At 38.0% G+C, this 18,747-nt stretch overlaps 1 protein-coding gene across 3 annotated transcripts in view; it reads right to left on the bottom strand.

The window, feature by feature from the left end:
* CUL5 (cullin 5) overlaps positions 1–18,747 on the bottom strand; it is a 104,683-nt gene that overhangs the window by 13,645 nt on the left and 72,291 nt on the right. For all 3 annotated transcript variants that reach the window (XM_059707979.1, XM_059707980.1, XM_059707978.1), the window contains exons 8-13: positions 9,313–9,406; positions 7,107–7,237; positions 6,089–6,196; positions 3,964–4,028; positions 2,017–2,149; positions 1,073–1,204 (exon numbers count right to left, since the gene is read on the bottom strand). In XM_059707979.1, coding sequence (XP_059563962.1) covers positions 1,073–1,204; positions 2,017–2,149; positions 3,964–4,028; positions 6,089–6,196; positions 7,107–7,237; positions 9,313–9,406 — 663 coding nt within the window. The remainder of the gene's footprint in view (positions 1–1,072; positions 1,205–2,016; positions 2,150–3,963; positions 4,029–6,088; positions 6,197–7,106; positions 7,238–9,312; positions 9,407–18,747) is intronic.

The following is an 18,747-nucleotide window of genomic DNA, read 5'->3' as shown; positions in this document are numbered from 1 at the left end:
ATTCATATTTACTCATAACTAAAGTTTTTTCACAAAGAAATATAACACTGAAAGTTTATTTTAAATTACAGTGTACTAAATACTGATTTTGCTAATTTTTCATTTTTCCTACATATTTATATATAGTAAGACCTTTTAATGTATTGACAAAAATTTCTGAAGTCAGTCACAAAATATTTTTTCCACTGACTTAATATTAAGATCACTTTGCATAGTCTCAGTTTGCACAATAATTTTTATTATCCCACACTACAAAGCAGGTTTACCTATAAATCTGCAATTTGAAATATATATAAATGAAAGACATAAAATATTTATGTATAATAAAGATAATTATTATAGATAATTTTATTATTATATATCAATATAATACAGTATAAAATACCATATGTACAAATGAAAAACACATTTTAATGTAACTCAAATTCCATTAAAATGAACTGGGAGAAACAGACAAAATATTTTGATAGGGGAATTCAGTCACAATCAGCAACGATTACCCTAAATAAGCCATCATCTTTTACCTATTGGTTCTTTTTGATATACAGAAGGATTAAGTATGAAAAACACCTTAAAAATGAAATGATCTGTTCTGTGGCCTATTTAATAAGGTCAGTTCAAATGAGTAAAGGTGCTTCACTAAAATTCTTTATTAAATAATAACATTATTAGATATCACATTATTTTATCTAATTGATGCTATATGCTTATAAAATATTCCCTATTTCTTCGACACTGAAGATATCACAAAAATGTGTTACTTAACCCCACCTATGAACCATGTGTTATATTAAGAAAACCAAATATCGCCGAAACCGGTTTGGCTCAGTGGATAGAGCGTCGGCTTGCGGACTGAAAGGTCCCAGGTTCGATTCCGGTCAAGGGCATGTGCCTGGCACATCCCCAGTAGGAGATGCGCAGGAGGCAGCTGATCAATGTTTCTCTCTCATCGATGTTTCTAACTCTCTATCCCTCTCCCTTCCTCTCTGTAAAAAATCAATAAAATATAAAAAAAAAAAAAAAAAAAAAAAAAAAAAAAAAAAGAAAACCAAATATTTTTAAATTCACTTACTCTTAGCCACTCGACCATATTCTCTTCAATTTCACTATCAGCAGAGATGTCCAATATAAGACGTCGTGTCAAATGAGCTTTGTGATATCTCATAAAAACATCTTTGTTTTGTACGTATTTGAGTACCAAGAGCTGTACAGAAAACAAGGTTACTGTCAATTCATATATAAATCTCTCTCATTTAGAACTTCCTATATCTTTCAATTGTCAAAATTCAGAAATTCATAAGCATATACAGAGAGAGGGGCCTACTAAATTGCCCATCTCTGATACACTACTTTACAAATTAGCAAATTTGAGACAATAACCAAATAACTTTTTAATTCCTGCAAACATCAATTTTTAAAATTTTATGTAAATGTAATAAAACGTTACATAAAAAGCAATGGTTCTTCCCAATTTTCTCTTTTGCATGTCTTCTTCACTTGTTTCTGACACTAATCTTCTCTCTAGGCCTTTTTGTCTATTATTACTTCTTATTTTCCTGGGCTTATATTACATGACACTAACAACCAGGAAAAAAATAAAAATGAAAACAATAAATTGCTTATTTAACTCGCTCATCCCTAGTTACCTATTTTGGACTCACACACAAAAAAAGAGGTGAAAAACTCCATCTCAACAATCATTCTATCACCATCAGCACCATTCCCTTCCTCACCCCGCCATGTTTTGACCTTTAATAGGTGCTAGAATTTAATTGCCTAAAAATAATCAATAAAGAGAAAAATTAAATGCTATTTCCCTTTCTGGAAGTTATAGAATAAAAATTTTCAGGAAGAAAAAACATTTCCCTATAAAGATCTTGCACTATAAAATTTCATATTAGTTTCTTATAAATATACATTTAAAAAAAATTGATACTATCACAGAAAGTCTTATAAGTAAACCACAAAATCAAAGTCCGGTCATTAAAATCTTTGAAATTAAAAAAAATTATGTACCACTTCTTTAAGCTTTGCTTCAATTTCTTCAGAAGTTAATTTTTTGCTTAATGGTGTTTTTCTTAGCAACATGTCACAGTAATTGGCAAGCAGCTCAGGGCATTTTGATTCAGGTTGAGTTTTTAATCCTACCCTAAAAAAGAAATTAAAACCAATTAATAAAAAATAATTGATATCTGCAAATATTTCTTCTAAAGCCAATTTTTCACAAATTTCTTATGTTGAATTAAACCAGTGATCAGGATTGGGACTTGGGTGAGCAAGAAGACACCTTGGGTGCACAATTTAAGGTGGCACACACTCTTAGGTTCTCAGAGAGGTAGACCTGCTAGGCCTTAAAATTTTGTACCCTAGGTGCCTCTCTGCCTCATTCTAGTAGTGGCCTTGCCAATGATATATATATATTTATTTATTATTTGTTTTATTTTACTTTTTTGTGAATCCTCACTTGAGGACATTTTTCCATTGATTCTCAGGGAGAGTGGAAGAGAGAGGGAAAGACAGAGAGAAACATCGATGTGAGAGAAATACATAGATTGGGTGCCTCCTGCACGAGCCCTGACTGGGCAGAGGAGGATCCTGCAACCAATGCCCTTGACCAGAATCGAACATGGGATCCCTTTGGTCTACAGGCCGATGCTCTATCCACTGAGCCAAATTGGCTAAGGCTATTATTATTTTTTAAAGTATGTTTTTATTGGTGTGTGGGGGGGGCAATGGGGAGGGATAAGGACACATATGGAATACCTTAATCAATAAAGAAAATTTAAAAATAAAATAAGTTTTTATTGATTTTTAAAGAGAGAGGAAGGGAGAAGAATTGAGAGATAGAAACATTGATGAGATGAGAAACATTATCAATTGGCTGCATGCCCCCTACTGAGGATCAAGCCTGTAACCCAGGCATGCTCCCTGATTGGGAATCAAACTCGTGACCTCTTGGTTCCTGGGTCAATGCTCAGCTACTGAACTACACTGGCCGGGTGCCAATGATCTTTAAAAGATTTTATTTATATACTTGATAAAATACTTTTGAATTAAAATTATTTTTAAATAAATTTATTGGAATGACATTGCATAATAAAATTATGCTTCCAATGTACAATTCTGTAATACATTACCTGTATATTGCATTGTGTAAATCCATGCATATTTATGTTAACATTTAAAACTTTTCATTACTAATATGTTAACATAAAACTGTTCCTTCACTCTCTGAAATGTTTCTTTCCAATGTAACCTAAATTCCAAAGTGATATGCTTGCTAGCTACTATCATCCATTTAAAAAAACTGCAAACAGACCTGGCCAGTGTGGTTCAGTTGGTTGAATGTTGTTTTGTGCACCTGAAGATCATGGGTTTGACTCCCAGTCAGGGCACATACCTAAGTTTCAGGTTTGATCCTCGGTCAGGGCATGTATGGAGGCAACTGATCAATGTATTTCTCTCATATCCATGTTTCTTTCTCTTTCTCAAATAAAATGTTAAAAATAAATAAATAAATAAATAAATAAATAAAATGTTTTAGCATTAAGTGTGAAATTTGTTTAAAATAGCAATTCTCAGCTAGAAATTACATCAAAATATATTTCCAATTGACCTGTAGTGCTACTTAGCACTACTCTGAAGTTACTATAACTAGCTCAGATTTATTGCTATTTCATTACATTCTGACTTTCTGATTTTTCTGTAATAGTATTTAGCACAGGTAAATTCATCCTATAAATGACAGATCAATTAAGATTTTTTGGTCATAAAAGGAGATAACTTAATACACAATTAAAAATTGAGGCAGAGTTTTTAATAATCAAATGTTGTACAAATCATAAAGTAAAAAAAAATGAAACAAAAAACAAACCTAATAAAATTAGAAAAATAGCATACTCAATAACATATATGACACTCCAAAAAATTTATGAATTTCAAACATGATTTAAAAAAACTTACCCTTTCTGCTTCAAAGGTAATTCAAGTTTAAATATGGTAGCATCATTAACAACTGCTTTATATGCCTGCAAATAATAATTTAAAATATAGTTAGATAAGTAGTTACAATTCTAAAAATACATAAATATATAAATTAGTTTTATTTTTAATGGTGTATCTGGCCTGATAGAATTTTTAAAGTAAATGACTTCAGCATTCTCTTTGTTATTTTATGATTGTCATTATCTTCAAGTTCCTGGGGTCTTAATTCTGCCTGATAGCCATACCATTTTCTCTTGTCCACAAATTATCCCGGAAAACATTTTCATATTATCTCTTTTCTCATCAAACTTCCAGTATTCCTCCTCCATGTACACTCTTGGCTGACAATGTAGCTTCCTATTTCACTGAGAAAACTAATAATCAGAGTTCCCTCCCATTTCTCTTGCATCACCAACTTTTCCCTTCTCCACTGTTTCTGTACCTTCAGCATACAAACACATTATTATTTTTTAAATCTTAAACATTCTCTGTTGGCTTTGTCCACCTTCAGCTATTGTCCCATTTCTCTCTTTGAAGCTAACCTCCTGGAGGAACTAACTCCCTTTCTACAATTTCTCTACTGCCATTCTTATTGGAAACCATTCCAAGCACACTTTCACACTGCTACTCCACCCATTCGTTCTGTCAGAGTCACTCACTACCTCCCTGTTGCTGAAGATAATGGGTAATCCCCATCTTATTTGACCTGTCAGGAGCATTTTAAAGGCGTAGAGCATGCCCTCTTCATGAAAGTGCTTTTTCCACTTGTTTTCTAGCACACCACACTCTCCTGGTCGTTCCACCCATTCTCCTTTCATGAGGAAAGATGGTTCCTCATCTTTCTGATAACTAAATCTAGAATGCACCAGGCCAGTTTTTGGATCTCTTTTCTGTCCTGATTTACTACGTTAGTGATCATAGTAGTGTCAGTGCTTTAATACCACCTATATGCTGAAGCTCCCAAATTTATTTTTTTCAGGCCCACTCCCTCCCTTAAAGTCCAGACTTGATACTGCTACATGGATGTTTAATAAACATTTCAAAGTTAACTTGTCTAGAACTAAATTCCTAATCTCTCTGCAACCATCTCTCCCTAACATACTTCTTCCAGTCTTCCCCATCTCAGCAAGCATCTAATTGATCAGAACAGAAATATGAGTGGCATCCTGGAATGATCTCTTTCTGTCACACTCCATATCTGATTCATTACCAAATCCTGCAGAGTCTATTTTCATTATGTAATCAGAATTCCAACCACTTTTGACTACCTGTACCCACTATTGTTCTGGGCCAAGCTTCTACCATTATTTAATTGAATTACTTAAATAGGTTCTTAACTGATATTCTTGCTTCTTCTCTTGCCCCCCTTCAGTCTATTCAGCGGCCAGGTGATCCTGTTAAAATGTAAGTCAGGTCCTGTCATTCTGTTCAAAAGCTTTCAATGACTTTCCAAACCCAACTCAGAGTAAAAGCCATGGTCCACAGAGTCTTACATGCCCTGAGTTCCTGTTACCTCTTTGACTTTATTTTCTACTATTCTCTCCCTCATTCAATCCACTCTGGCCAAATTGACGTCTTTCTTCTATGTTCCTGGCACATGACTGCATATTCCTGCCGTACAGACTTTGCTCCGGCTGAAACACTCTTCCCTCAGACAGACACATGACTCATTCTAATCAGCCTCAATCTTGATTCAAATGTCACCTCAAAGAAGCCTTTGCAGGCGTTTAATTTAATATTTCAATAATACTAAAAACCAGAAAAACCATTCTTGGGAAAATGAGGAAGAGCAAGTTTCTGGCTAAATTCTAATTCACAAGTATACCCAATGCCTACAAAAATGTACAACAACCCAAATATAATAAATATGGTTGCCCTTAACTGATGAAAAATCTGAGTTCCTAGGTTTTTAGTTTCTAATAAAATAAACTATGACATGTTATAGGCAAACTAAGTATAAAATGCATAGCCTTTCAGTTTTCCATAAACAGGATTATACGATATTCTTTTCTGTACTTTGCTTTTATTCAATAACCAATGTATCTTTCCAAATCTAAATAAAAAGTAAGTAATGACAGTAGTGTTAATATACAGGGATATATACCTTATCTCTTGCAGTAAGAAATCGGGGATCATCTTGAAAAGCTTCTTTGACGAGTTTACTAAATCTATTAAACAGTGTAAGTAACTGCTCAACATATTTCTCAGAGTCCTAAAAATAAAACATTTTATAGTCAACTGAGTTTTTAAAAAGAAAAGAATACAAAACGTGAGAAAATATATACATCTTATCTAATAAAGAGGGAATATGCTAATTGACCTTCATGTCATCACAAAGATGGAGACACCCACAGCCAATAAGGAGGGAATATGTTAATTGACTGGCCCACCCTCAAAGATGGTGGCACCCACAGCCACAAGATGGCGGCTGCCCAGCCACCCAGGGCTGGCCCGAGGGATGACCAAACGATGAACAAGCAGGCTGCATGGGGCGACCAGGCCGGGAGGGGAGTTAGTGAGGGACGACAAAAAGACTGAACAGCAGGCTGTATGGCGTGAGCAGGCTGGTGGGGGGGGGGCCGTGAGAGGCGACCAGGCTGGCAGGGAGGGTAGTTGGGGGTGACCAGGCCGGCAGGGGGGGCAGTTGGGGGTGACCTGGCCAGCAGAGGGGGGCAGTTAGGGGTGACCAGGCCAGCAGGAGGGGGCAGTTAGGGGCGATCAATCCAGCAGCGGGGGCAGTTAGGGGTGATCAGCCGGCACACAGAGGCAGTGAAGGGTGATCAGGCCGGCAGGGAGTAGGCAGTTAGGGGTGACCAGGCAGGCAGGCAGGTGAGCAATTAGAAGCCAGCGGTCCAGGACTGTGAGAGGGATCCCAGATTGGAGAGGGTGTAGGCTGGGCTGAGGGGACTGCTCCCGTGCACGGATTTCATGCACTGGGCCACTAGTAATTTTAATAAAACACGATAGCCTTAAAATTTGGGACATTCTCTGGAAAAAAATTTCATTAAAATAAATGGGTTCCAACATCACTGGTTTCCAATCAATTACTATTTTAAATACCCAAATCTCCATTAAAAAATAAACTTGATATACATCAGTCATTGCCATTGAGGAAAACTTACAGTAGTAATAGTTTCAGCAGCTGCTACCATATCTGCAAGGCCAGCACTAATGATATGTTCCTCCAAGTCTTTCAACATTGGCTCTATCCCATTAGGAACTTTGTCCATCAATGAAAACATTAAATGTAATTCTGAAAGGATAGAACACACACGTAATCATTGCAACCATTAGAATAATTTTCTCTTTGATTGTATGATGGGTGTAGAACAGTGGCCGGCAAACTGCGGCTTGCGAGCCACATGCGGCTCTTTGGCCCCTTGAGTGTGGCTCTTCCACAAAATACCACGTGCGGGTGCACACGTACAGTGCGATTGAAACTTCGTGGCCCATGCGCAGAAGTTGGTATTTTGTGGAAGAGCCACACTCAAGGGGCCAAAGAGCCGCATGTGGCTCGTGAGCCTCAGTTTGCTGACCACTGGTGTAGAACATCTATGACAGTAAGAGTCTGGAGAAATATTAGTTTGAAGTTGGTAATATTGTGGGTACAATTAGTTAAGGAGTTGTTATAGTAAAGTACTATAAATTCCTCATCCACCTTGTCAGTCTGACAAAAAGTTATTAAAAAAAAAAAACTAATGAAAAATGAGCACATACTATAAAACCCAACTCTTTTAAAAAGTGGGTCATTTGACTGTCAATGCATGGAATATTTTATTCTAAGAAGTACAACAGTTTATACAGAACAGTAGCACATTTTATGAAGTAGATATAATATTAAATACACTACCATATCACTAAAGGGTAAAAAAAATCATCTCATCAGATTGTCCAGAGTAATGATTATAAAATAAAAGTTTATTAGTGATAATATACAGCTGTATTCATAAAGATTTTTTCAGTGTTCAAAAGCATTTTCTCATGTTATACCATTTAACTGACCTTCACAAAAATCTTACTTCACAGATTGCTTACTACTAAATAAATCCTTTTGGAGGGAGTCCAAAATGGATCAGATATAACTCTACTTAGTCTGGCATACAGAAATTCAAATATTTCATTTAAGCCATTGAGCAGCTTGCTTTTATTACTTCTATAAAGTGTATGAACTTAAGTGAACTGAAAGACATACTTTAATGCAACTAGAGATTAAATGGGACCTTGCAATTATACATACTAAAATCTGGAGAGGAATACATCAAAATGTCAAAAGTGGTTCTCTGGGTAGTAGGGAATATGGATCATTTATACTGTATTCTTTTTGGTTGTAATGTACTTGCCACTCAAATACATCTTTATTAAGAAAACATTTAAGTAATTAAAAAAACACTTCTGAAATCTTAAATTGTAAAATTTTTTGGGAGAGGGATGAATATTAATTAACACAGAGTGTTTTATTACTTTCTAAAAATATTTGCTGCAAGATTCCACACAAAAGTCAGATACCTAGTTCTATCCTGTACCATATGTTTACTATTTAAATTAGCCTTTAAAAACAGAGTCCTGCCCAGGCTGGTTTGACTCAGCGGTTAGAGTGTTGGCCCTGGGACTGTAGGGTTGCAGGTTTGATTCCTAGCTAAAGGCACGTACCTCAGTTGCAGGCTCATCCAAGGTCCCTGTCGGGGCACATGTGGGAGGCAACCAATCAATGTGTCCCTCTTATATCGATGTTACTTTCTTTTTCTCTCTCCCAGCTCTTACTCCCTTCCACTCTCTCTAAAAAAATCAATGGGAAAAATATTCTCGGGTAAGGATTAAAACACACACACACACACACACACACACACACACACACTTCGAAGAATAAATATACACGTGCATTTGTGCATGTACTGATACATAAGGGGGGGGAAATGCTTAACATACAAGTGTATAATCTTCTTCACAGTGCTTCTAACTGTGCTAAATATTTTTTTAAAATATATTTTATTGATTTTTTACAGAGAGGAAGGGAGAGAGATAGAGAGTTAGAAACATCGATCAGCTGCCTCCTGCACATCTCCTACTGGGGATGTGCCCGCAACCCAGGTACATGCCCTTGACCGGAATCGAACCTGGGACCTTTCAGTCCGCAGGCCGACGCTCTATCCACTGAGCCAAACCAGTTTCAGCTGTGCTAAATATTTTATCATTTTCTTTAAGCACAGTTTACTTCAACAAATATACTTATGTATAAAAGAGTGATTTAAGAGCAATTTATTAAAAGTGATCTGTCTCAAAGATATCCTCTTAAAAAATAATGAGAACTTTAAGTGATATTTTACCTACTTTCAGTTTCATTTCGCTTGATCATGCCTTGGCACTCTGCTAAGATAGTTTCTTTAAAGGACGTCACCAGGGCATTTACACAGCATTCCATGAGCTGAAATATATCAAAAATTGGTCAAGTCTATTATAAGCACAAATTTATTCCATTTTATTTTGCTTTATAGACCCATTAAACTATATTTTTCAACAACAGCAAAAAATTAAGTATACTAAAAGTAGATTTTACTTACCTTTATTACAGGAAAGTTGAAGATGGATAATCTACACTAGTTTACCAGAGTATGCTTCCCCTAAGGAAAAGGCTATTGAATTTGGGTTCTCTCTGGAAATTTTAACAAAACTCCCCAAAGGAGGGGTGGGAAAAAAATGACACACACACACAAAACAAAATGAAAATATAACTTTAATGAACTCTTCTGGAGAGTCTGTGTTGGAATTAGATTCTAAAATTCTAAAAGTACTCATAGATTCATTCAATAAACCATCATTGGATGCCTACTATGTATGGGTACCAAAGAAGTGTTTAGGAAATTACGAAGAGTGAGATATAACCATTGCTTTGGCCACACACACACACACACACACATAGAACACACACAATAAAAGGAACTATATACTTCTTTCATCCATAGATGAAATTTAAATTGGATCTTGAAAATAAGTATCAGTGCTAAAAGGACTGAATATTTTATAAGAATAATAAGCTGAATGTTGCAGAGAAGAGACAGACAGTGGATGAGAAAGCTAGAAAGGTAGGCTGAAGCAAGGACATGAATGAAAAAATCTATGGTTTGGGATTTTATTCTATAGGTAGGGAAAAAAAGAATAGATTTTCAACAGAGGACACAGGTAATGAGCTTCTACTTCCCCCAATTCATTTTTAAAAGATCAGTCAAGCCCTAAGCCAGCGGTCGGCAAATTGCGGCTCGCAAGCCACATGTGGCTCTTTTTCTTGAGTGTGGCTCTTCCACAAAATACCATGTGCAGGCGCACACGTACAGTGCGATCGAAACTTCGTGGCCCATGTGCAGAGGGAGGTAGAGAGAGGGGGAAACATCAAGCGGTTGCCTCCTGGGTATGTGCCTTGACTGGGAATTGAACCCTGGACACTTTGGTGCACGGAATGATGCTCCAACCTGATGAGCCACACCAGCCAAGGCACAGCTTTTTAAAAGTTTTAATAATACAGAACAAAACAAAAAAATCAGAATGCATTACAAATAATTACAAAATTATTTCATAAAACTTTTGTTTCAAATATCTGCAAATGAACATAATAAAAATATTAAATGTATTTCTTATTGTGGGTTATGATGAGGATTAAGAGAAGAGGCTAAATTGAAAAAATAATTGAATTAAACTGAGCAGAATTTGGTTAACTACTTAAATGAAAGAACTTAGGGAAATAAAAGGTTGATGAAGCAGTTTCTAGCTTGAGAGGTTAAACAAATTATAATAATAGGTATGTTTTAATAAGCACTGGCTCTGTACCAAGCATTTTGCTAAATGGTTTACATACATTATCTCATTTAACCCACATGAAAACCTTATGAAGCAGGTATCTACACTAATAAAGACAAAGACACTGATTGACCGTACCTTCGCTAAGCCCAAGCCACGCCCACCAGCCAATCAGAGCAACTATATGCAAATTAACCCAACCAAGATGGCAGCCGGCAGCTATAGAGCTGGAGCAAGCGGGAGGCTTGGTTGCCCCAGCGATGGAGGAAGCCAAGCTTCCCGCCTGCTCTGGCTGGCTGTGGCCTCCGCAAAAGGCAACAAAGTTTCAATGATAGAAGCTAAATAAGTCCCAGAAACCTGCTTCCAGCCAACCTCCACTGGGAGCTTGGGTGGCTGGGGGCTGTGGCCATCCTGCAAACAGCCATCAGTCCCTCACCCAGGCTGGCCAGGCACCCCAGGGGGGACCCCTATCCCAAAGGGGCTGTGGCCAGTCTGAAAACAGCCACCAGCCCCTCATCCGGGCTGGCCAGGCACCCCAGCGGGGACCTCCACCATGAAGGGGCTGTGGCCAGCCTGCAAACAGCCATCAGCCCCTCACCTGGGCTGGCCAGGCACCCCAGCAGGCCCCCACCCTGATCCGGGACACCCTTCAGGGCAAACCAGCCTGCCCTGACCCGTGCACCAGGCCTCTATCCTATATAATAAAAGGGTAATATGCAAATTGACCCTAACAGCAGAGCTACTGGGAATCACTGGTCTCTATGACACACACTGACCACCAGGGTGCAGACGCTTAATGCAGGAGCTGCCCCCTGGTGGTCAGTCTGCTCCCACACGGGGAGCTCTGCTCAGCCACAAGCCAGGCTGATGGCTGCCAGTACAGCGGTAGTGGTGGGAGCCGCTCCTGCCTCCGCAGCAGCGCTAAGGATGTCCGACTGCAGCTTAGGCCTGCTTCCCGCTTGCAAGTGGACATCCCCCAGGGCTCCCGGGCTGCCAGAGGGATATCTGACTGCCAGCTTAGGCCCAATTCCCGGGAAGCAGGCCTAAGCCAGCAGGTGGTCATCCCCCGAGGGGTCCCAGACTGGGAGAAGGTACAGGCTGGGCTGAGGGACCCTCTCTAGTGCACAAATTTTTGTGCACCGGGCCTCTAGTTTAACATATGGGGAAATAAGCTTAGAGAGGCTAAGTAACTTGCAAATGCTATAGAGTTACTTTATAAGGTCTTCAGCTATAATATGAGATCAGGTACAGGACTACACAGCCTACAATTTTTGTTACTACATTAACAGGGCAAATATATACTTAGTAATGACTATATGCTCAGAACTGAGTTAAGTGTTATAAGAAATATAGAAGTATAAAACATGCTTTATATCCTCAATGATTATTCAATCCAGTTGAGAAATATAATTAATTACATATCTAAAAATGTGTGTATACTTCATATATAATAGAAGTAAATCAAAAGAAGTTCGACTTCATTAATAAAGCAAAGAAGTGAAAATATATCCATCATTATGACACTACAAACTTCGTAAGAACAGAGACTGTTTTGCCCATTGCTATATATTCATGGCCTCACACACAGTTGGTGTTTCATAAAATAACACAACAAGGCAGTCTATAATATGCTATGAAATCAATAAATAGAGACAGCCGAAACCGGTTTGGCTCAGTGGATAGAGCGTCGGCCTGCGGACTGAAAGGTCCCAGGTTCGATTCCGGTCAAGGGCATGTACCTGGGTTGCGGGCATATCCCCAGTAGGAGATGTGCAGGAGGCAGCTGATCGATGTTTCTCTCTCATCAATGTTTCTAACTCTCTATCTCTCTCCCTTCCTCTCTGTAAAAAATCAATAAAATATATTAAAAAAATAAATAAAAAAAATAAATAGAGACAGTGTGAAATCAAATAAGAGAAAATTTATGAAAGCTAGAGAATTTGGGGTAACTTTATTGTATAATGGGCTATAAGGATTCTGAAGGATTTAATAGGCAGAAAAATAGTAAGTAAAACATTTTAAAAAGAAGAAGAAACATTACTCAGAAATGAACCCAAGAAAAAAAATGAATACTAGTAAAATAAGGTATATGAACAAGTAGGATGACTACTGGAGTAGGATGACTCTTACAGGACAGCATTAAGTTAGAAAAATAGTTTAGGGCCAAATTATGAAGGGTCTTGAAAATCAGAGATAGGAAATAATGATACCACAGCTTTTAAAAAATCATTATTTTAAAAAATCCTCATCCAAGGAAATGTTTTGATTGATTTTAGAGAGAGGGGAAGGAAGAAGAAGAGGGAGAGAGAGAGAAAAATCGATGTGAGAGAAACATCAATTGGTTGCTTCCTGTGTATGTCCTGACTGGAGATCAAACCCAAAACCTGGGTATAACCTGACTGAGAACTAAACCCGAGACAATTCGGTGCATAGAATGATGCTCCACCAACTGAGCCATATTGGCTAGGGCTTTTTTTAGAACAAAGAGGGAGAGAGAGAGAAAGGAAGAGGGAGAGAGAACCTAAGAGAAACATCAATCAGGTTGCCTTCCGTATGTGCCCGACCCTACCTATGTATGTGCCCTGACTTGGAATTCAACCAGCAACCTTTTGGTGCATGGGATGATGCTCCAATAAACTGAGTATGCCTGATCTATTTGGGGCCCTGGGCTTGGAAAAACAGATCTTGGTGCACATTTTGATCCTTTCCAACGGAACTCAGTCCCAGCAGAGGGAGCCACAAGCTGTGGATTGCTGATAGCTCCAAACAGGGTACTCAGGGGTGGGGCACAGGGGCAGATTATAAGGGGTCAATGGGAGAAAAAAGGGGACATTTGTAATACTTACAACAATAAAGATTTAAAATTTAAAAAAGATATAGGTATATAAAGGACATTCCAGGAAGTATTATTTGTAAGAAATATAGTATCACTAGAGGCCTGGTGCATGAAATGAAATTCGTGCACTTGGCGGGGGTGGGGGTCCCTCAGCCCGGCCTGCACCCTCTCACAGGCTGGGAGCCCTCAGAGGATGTCTGACTAAGCCGTCAGTCGGACATCCTTAGTGCTGCTACAGAGGCGGGAGAGACTCCCACCACCACCGCTGCACTTGCCAGCCAAGCAAGAGCAGTGCTCCTCCTGTGGGAGTGCACTAACCACCAGGGAGCAGCTCCTGCATTGAGCATCTGCCCCCTGGTGGTCAGTGCGCATCATAGCGACCAGTCATTCCACTGGTTGGTCGATTTGCATATTAGCCTTTTGTTATATAGGATGAATAATAATTAAAGTGCCCATAATTAGAGGATTGGTTAGGTATATTAACACACACATACACATATGATAAAAAATATACAGGTATTAAAAATGTTATACTATAGAAGGGTTTAGAGTAAGCATGTTAAACTCGTGGTCAAGGCATGCGGCCCACTGGCCATGAGTTTGATATGCTTGGTTTGGAGTAAAAATGCATGTCATAAATTTTTTTAAAAAATGCTAGAGGAAAGAAAGAAAAAGGAAGGAAGGGTAGGAAGAAGAAAAGAGGGATCAACTTAGCAAATATGACAAAATGATGAACATTATTAAATCTGGGGTTTGGGTATGGTGGGCTAGATTCATTATATTATTTTTCTCAACTTTTATAAATATTTGAAAACTTTTATAACAAAGCTTTTCTTAAAAAAAAAGATTATAGTATAGATCCCTATGTGTTGAAAAATCTTTAGAACTCTACTCTATGTTGGCAAAAAGAAGAAAGGAAGGTTGCTTATAGTGTTCTCTCTTTATTTCAAATGAGTTTTATTTTAATAAGAGGGTAAGTTTTTGGAGGACAGAGACCATGTTATTCCTCTTTTGTATTTCTTCCCCATCATTTTCAAAGTACTATATACAGTCGACCCTGAATATATTCTTGCTATTTGAAAAATACATCTTGAATGAAAGGACAGTGATAAGCCATTCTCTCTCACCCTGTATTCCCTTTCTGTCTCCTTTCGCTAGCTTCCGTGAAGAAAAAAACTTTTGCTATATGCCATCACTCCTATATTTTGCCTGAGATGAGCACATCTTCTAAATCCAAAGCAATCTCTCCCCAGAGGTCTGCAAGGTGAAACACTTTAACTATCAATGTGCTTGATGATTTACCTTCCTCTATAGCAAAACTCTTCAAAGACGATGCCTGCCATAAAACACCGCAGGCACTCAGTAACTGTCGAAAATGAAAGGTGGGAGAGGCAGGCTAAGTGATATAGTAGTCTTCTCTTAGTGGTATTCAACTTCAACAATTAATTCTACTTCACTGAAATTTAGTAAGAAGCAAAAAGAACAGTTCTGATTTCCATTAGTTATGTAATTCTGTATAAGTAATAATTTGCTTTGCCTCAGGTATAAAATAGAAGTTTGAACTAAAAATTATCCTATGTTTCTCCACTTTAAGATTCTACTTTTTCATTATCAACTAGGTATTTAACCATACACAGATATCTGTGATGTATTCAATAATTAATTTATTCCATGTGTGGGAGGTTATTCTCAAAATTAATTTCTCTTGGACTTTCTAGCTTGGTTTAGAACGACCTCCCTCCCTCCCTCCCTCCCTCCCTCCCTCCCTCCCTCCCTCCCTCCCTCCCTCCCTCCATCCTTCCCTTTTGCCATTTTAAGTAGTGGTGCTTGCTTCATTTCTAAACTAGTTACACAAGTAACCCTTTAAACAGAACAATGAATAGTCAGACTAATTCACCTTAACTGTTTGGATATCACCTTTAATATACTAAAATATTCAAGATTAACAACTATCCACTTTAAAGACAATAATTTATGACCATGACCTAGTTCTGAGTTTTATCAATGTTTTTTACAGACAGTAAACTAGTTTCTGTCTTAGAATCACTAAGCAACTTTCTCCAAACCAGAGCCCTAACAGTAAAACTACCATGGCAGACACAGTGCTTAAATGTTTTCTATACAGTTATTTTATTACACTCTGATAACATAAGTGGGTATTATCCCATTGTACAGTTGGGAAAACAAGGATTACAGAGGTTGAATAATTTGCCAAAGGGCACACAGCTGGTATAATGACAACAGTGGAATTCAAATCCTCACCTAGTTCCATATGAATGCCCTGACCACTGTAACACTGTCTCCGACTCCCCACGAGTGCCCAGTCCTTTTGAGGAGATGTTTGTCACCACCAGTAACTCTCTATGCCACTACTCTGCCATGTAACCACCCATTGTACTCCAGGGTCACTCCTAAGACAGGAACCGGGTCTATCTTATTATTCCCCTAGCACAAGGCCTGACATAGTTTAGGTGCATAATAAATACTAACTGAGAGCTCTCAGGAACTCCAAGGTATGTTGGGCTATCACCTAAAATATTAATGGCCATAGAAAAAATTTATTTTGGTTTAAAATTTTTTCCTTGGTCTTTTCTTACTATTGTGCGTCTCTTTTTGCTATCAATAATGCCTCTTCAGGAGCACAGCTCTGAAGCCTCTTACCCAGTTTCACTAACATACTGCTGATCTTTTGCTCTAGACCAATCCAAAGATAATCAAGCTTATTAAAATTGCGTGTCAACTGGAAGTGGATCTGAGTGGTGCTAAGTTGCTCTCCTATAAGGTAAAGTAGAAGAGCCTGATAATATTCTTAAGGGAAGAATAAGAGTATACTCACTTAATATAATAAAAATGCATACATCATGCCAAAAAAAACACCACCATGCATAATGGTGAAAATTTAGAAGCATTCCCATCAAAGATTAGAAGAAGACAAGGATCTAGAAATTATTAACATTTTTCTAAAATTAACCATTTAATATTAGACGGATTTAATTCACTGGAAATAGAAGGCATTAATATTAGAAAAGAAGAAGCAACATCATTTACAAATGACAATTAGATGCTTGGAATACACCAAAAGAATGAAATAACACTCTTAAAAACCACGAAAAAGTCAGTAAGCTGCTAAGCACTTTATGAACACTTGAAATGTACATCTGGCCTTCATTAGGCCTGGCCTCACAACTGGGTGCTACCTAGGTGCGGCTTGCTATTATACAGAATACAGTCCAGAAACTTTTTTCTGCATATATTGAAAACTAATCAGGTTTAGAAGAGTGACCCAGGCTAACTAAATTTAAAGAAGGTGAATCATAAACCATAATAATTTGCTAGATGTTAGAGGAAAATACACATGCCAAAAATGTACCTACTTTAATCTTAAATTCTGCTGTGCATTTTTGTGTAGCCCCATATGACTGACCATATAACTGTCCTCCATTAATAAGAATAGCCTAATAGATAAGTATAGACAAAATTAGTATCAATAAAGATATAGCGTAACGTGGTCTGATGACTGATAATTCCTCTAAGAGAAAATTTAGGACAGTAAGTCTGTTTCCAATAGTTTTTAGTATAGAAAGTGGCTTGTTTTTTACTAGTTGTTCAAGTAATAGTGTTTACATATATATATATATATATTTTTATTGATTGCAGAGATGAAGGGAGAGGGAGAGAGATAAAAACATCAATGATTAGAGAGACTCATTGATAGGCTGCCTCCTGCATGCTTCCCACTGGGGATCGAGCCTGTAACCTGGGCATGTGCCCTTGACCAGAATTGAACCCAGGACCCTTTAGTCCACAGGCCGATGCTCCATCCACTAAGCCAAACCAGCTACAGCTACACCTTATTTATATTAAACTAGAGGCCCGATGCATGAAATTCATGTAAGGGGCTCGGCCCTCGCAGCCCCAGCTTCATCCAGAAGGTAGTCCAGGCGGTCGTTCTGCTTTTGGTCTAATTAGCATATTAGCTCTTTATTATATAGGATTACTAGTAGAACCTAGGACAGTGACGGCGAACCTATGACACACGTGTCAGAGGTGACACGCAAACTCATTTTTTTGGTTGATTTTTCTTTGTTAAATGGCATTTAAATATATAAAATAAATATCAAAAATATAAGTCTTTGTTTTACTATGGTTGCAGATATCAAAAAATTTCTATATGTGGCCCTAACCGGTTTGGCTCAGTGGATAGAGCATCGGCCTGCGGACTGAAGGGTCCCAGGTTTGATTCCCGTCAAGGGCATGTACTGTGGTTGCGGGCGCATCCCCAAAAGGGGGTGTGCAGGAGGCAGCTGATTGATGTTTCTCTCTCATCGATGTTTCTGACTCTCTGTCGCTCTCCCTTCCTCTCTGTAAAAAATCAATAAAATATATATTAAAAAAAATTTCTATATGTGACACGGCTCCAGAGTTAAGTTAGGGTTTTGCAAAATGCTGACACGCCGAGCTCAAGAGGTTCGCCATCACTGACCTAGGACTTGCGTGATTTTTTGTTTTCTGTTCCTTCCAGTACATCATTCTAACACATTATTGCTCTTTGAAAACAAAAAATGTAAATTAACAAACATTATAGTAAATATTATGTATACAGTATAACGGCTTTACTTCAGTGAGGTATATAATATAGTAATACATCTGCCTTAAGTCTTACATTCCCACTGTCATAATTAATTCTAAAGTTCTGGTGCTTAATGTCTTCTCTACACCAAATTTTGCTATAATCTATGTTGTTAAAAGTTAGGAGATGATAATCTTTGAAGAAAGAGATAGTAACCACCCTTTTAGGGCAAAAGGTTTATTTGGAAGCAAGCTATATTGCATTTGGTGTCTTTGTTGAAAAATAACAAAAAGACTTATCTTTAAATACTAGCATCATTTAGCTGGTGAGATGCTCACACTATTTGGTAACTGTGGAAGAGCAAATTCAAATTTGCTAGTTCAAGTTTTTTCCGTGCGCACGTGTTTGCTCGTGTGTGTGTGTGTGTGTGTGTGTGTGTGTGTGTGTGTGTGTTAAAAGTACAAAGGGAGAGCCCGGGCGAGTGTGCTCAGCGGTTAGAGCATCGGCCGGCAGACCGGAGCTTTGCGGGTTCAATTCCTGGTCAAGGGCACAAACCTGGGTTTCAGGT

This window comes from Myotis daubentonii, chromosome 9, assembly GCF_963259705.1.
Source record: "Myotis daubentonii chromosome 9, mMyoDau2.1, whole genome shotgun sequence".
Lineage (NCBI taxonomy): Eukaryota > Metazoa > Chordata > Mammalia > Chiroptera > Vespertilionidae > Myotis > Myotis daubentonii.
Note: the sequence above shows the minus strand (reverse complement) of the source record. Positions and strands in the feature narration are given on the sequence as shown.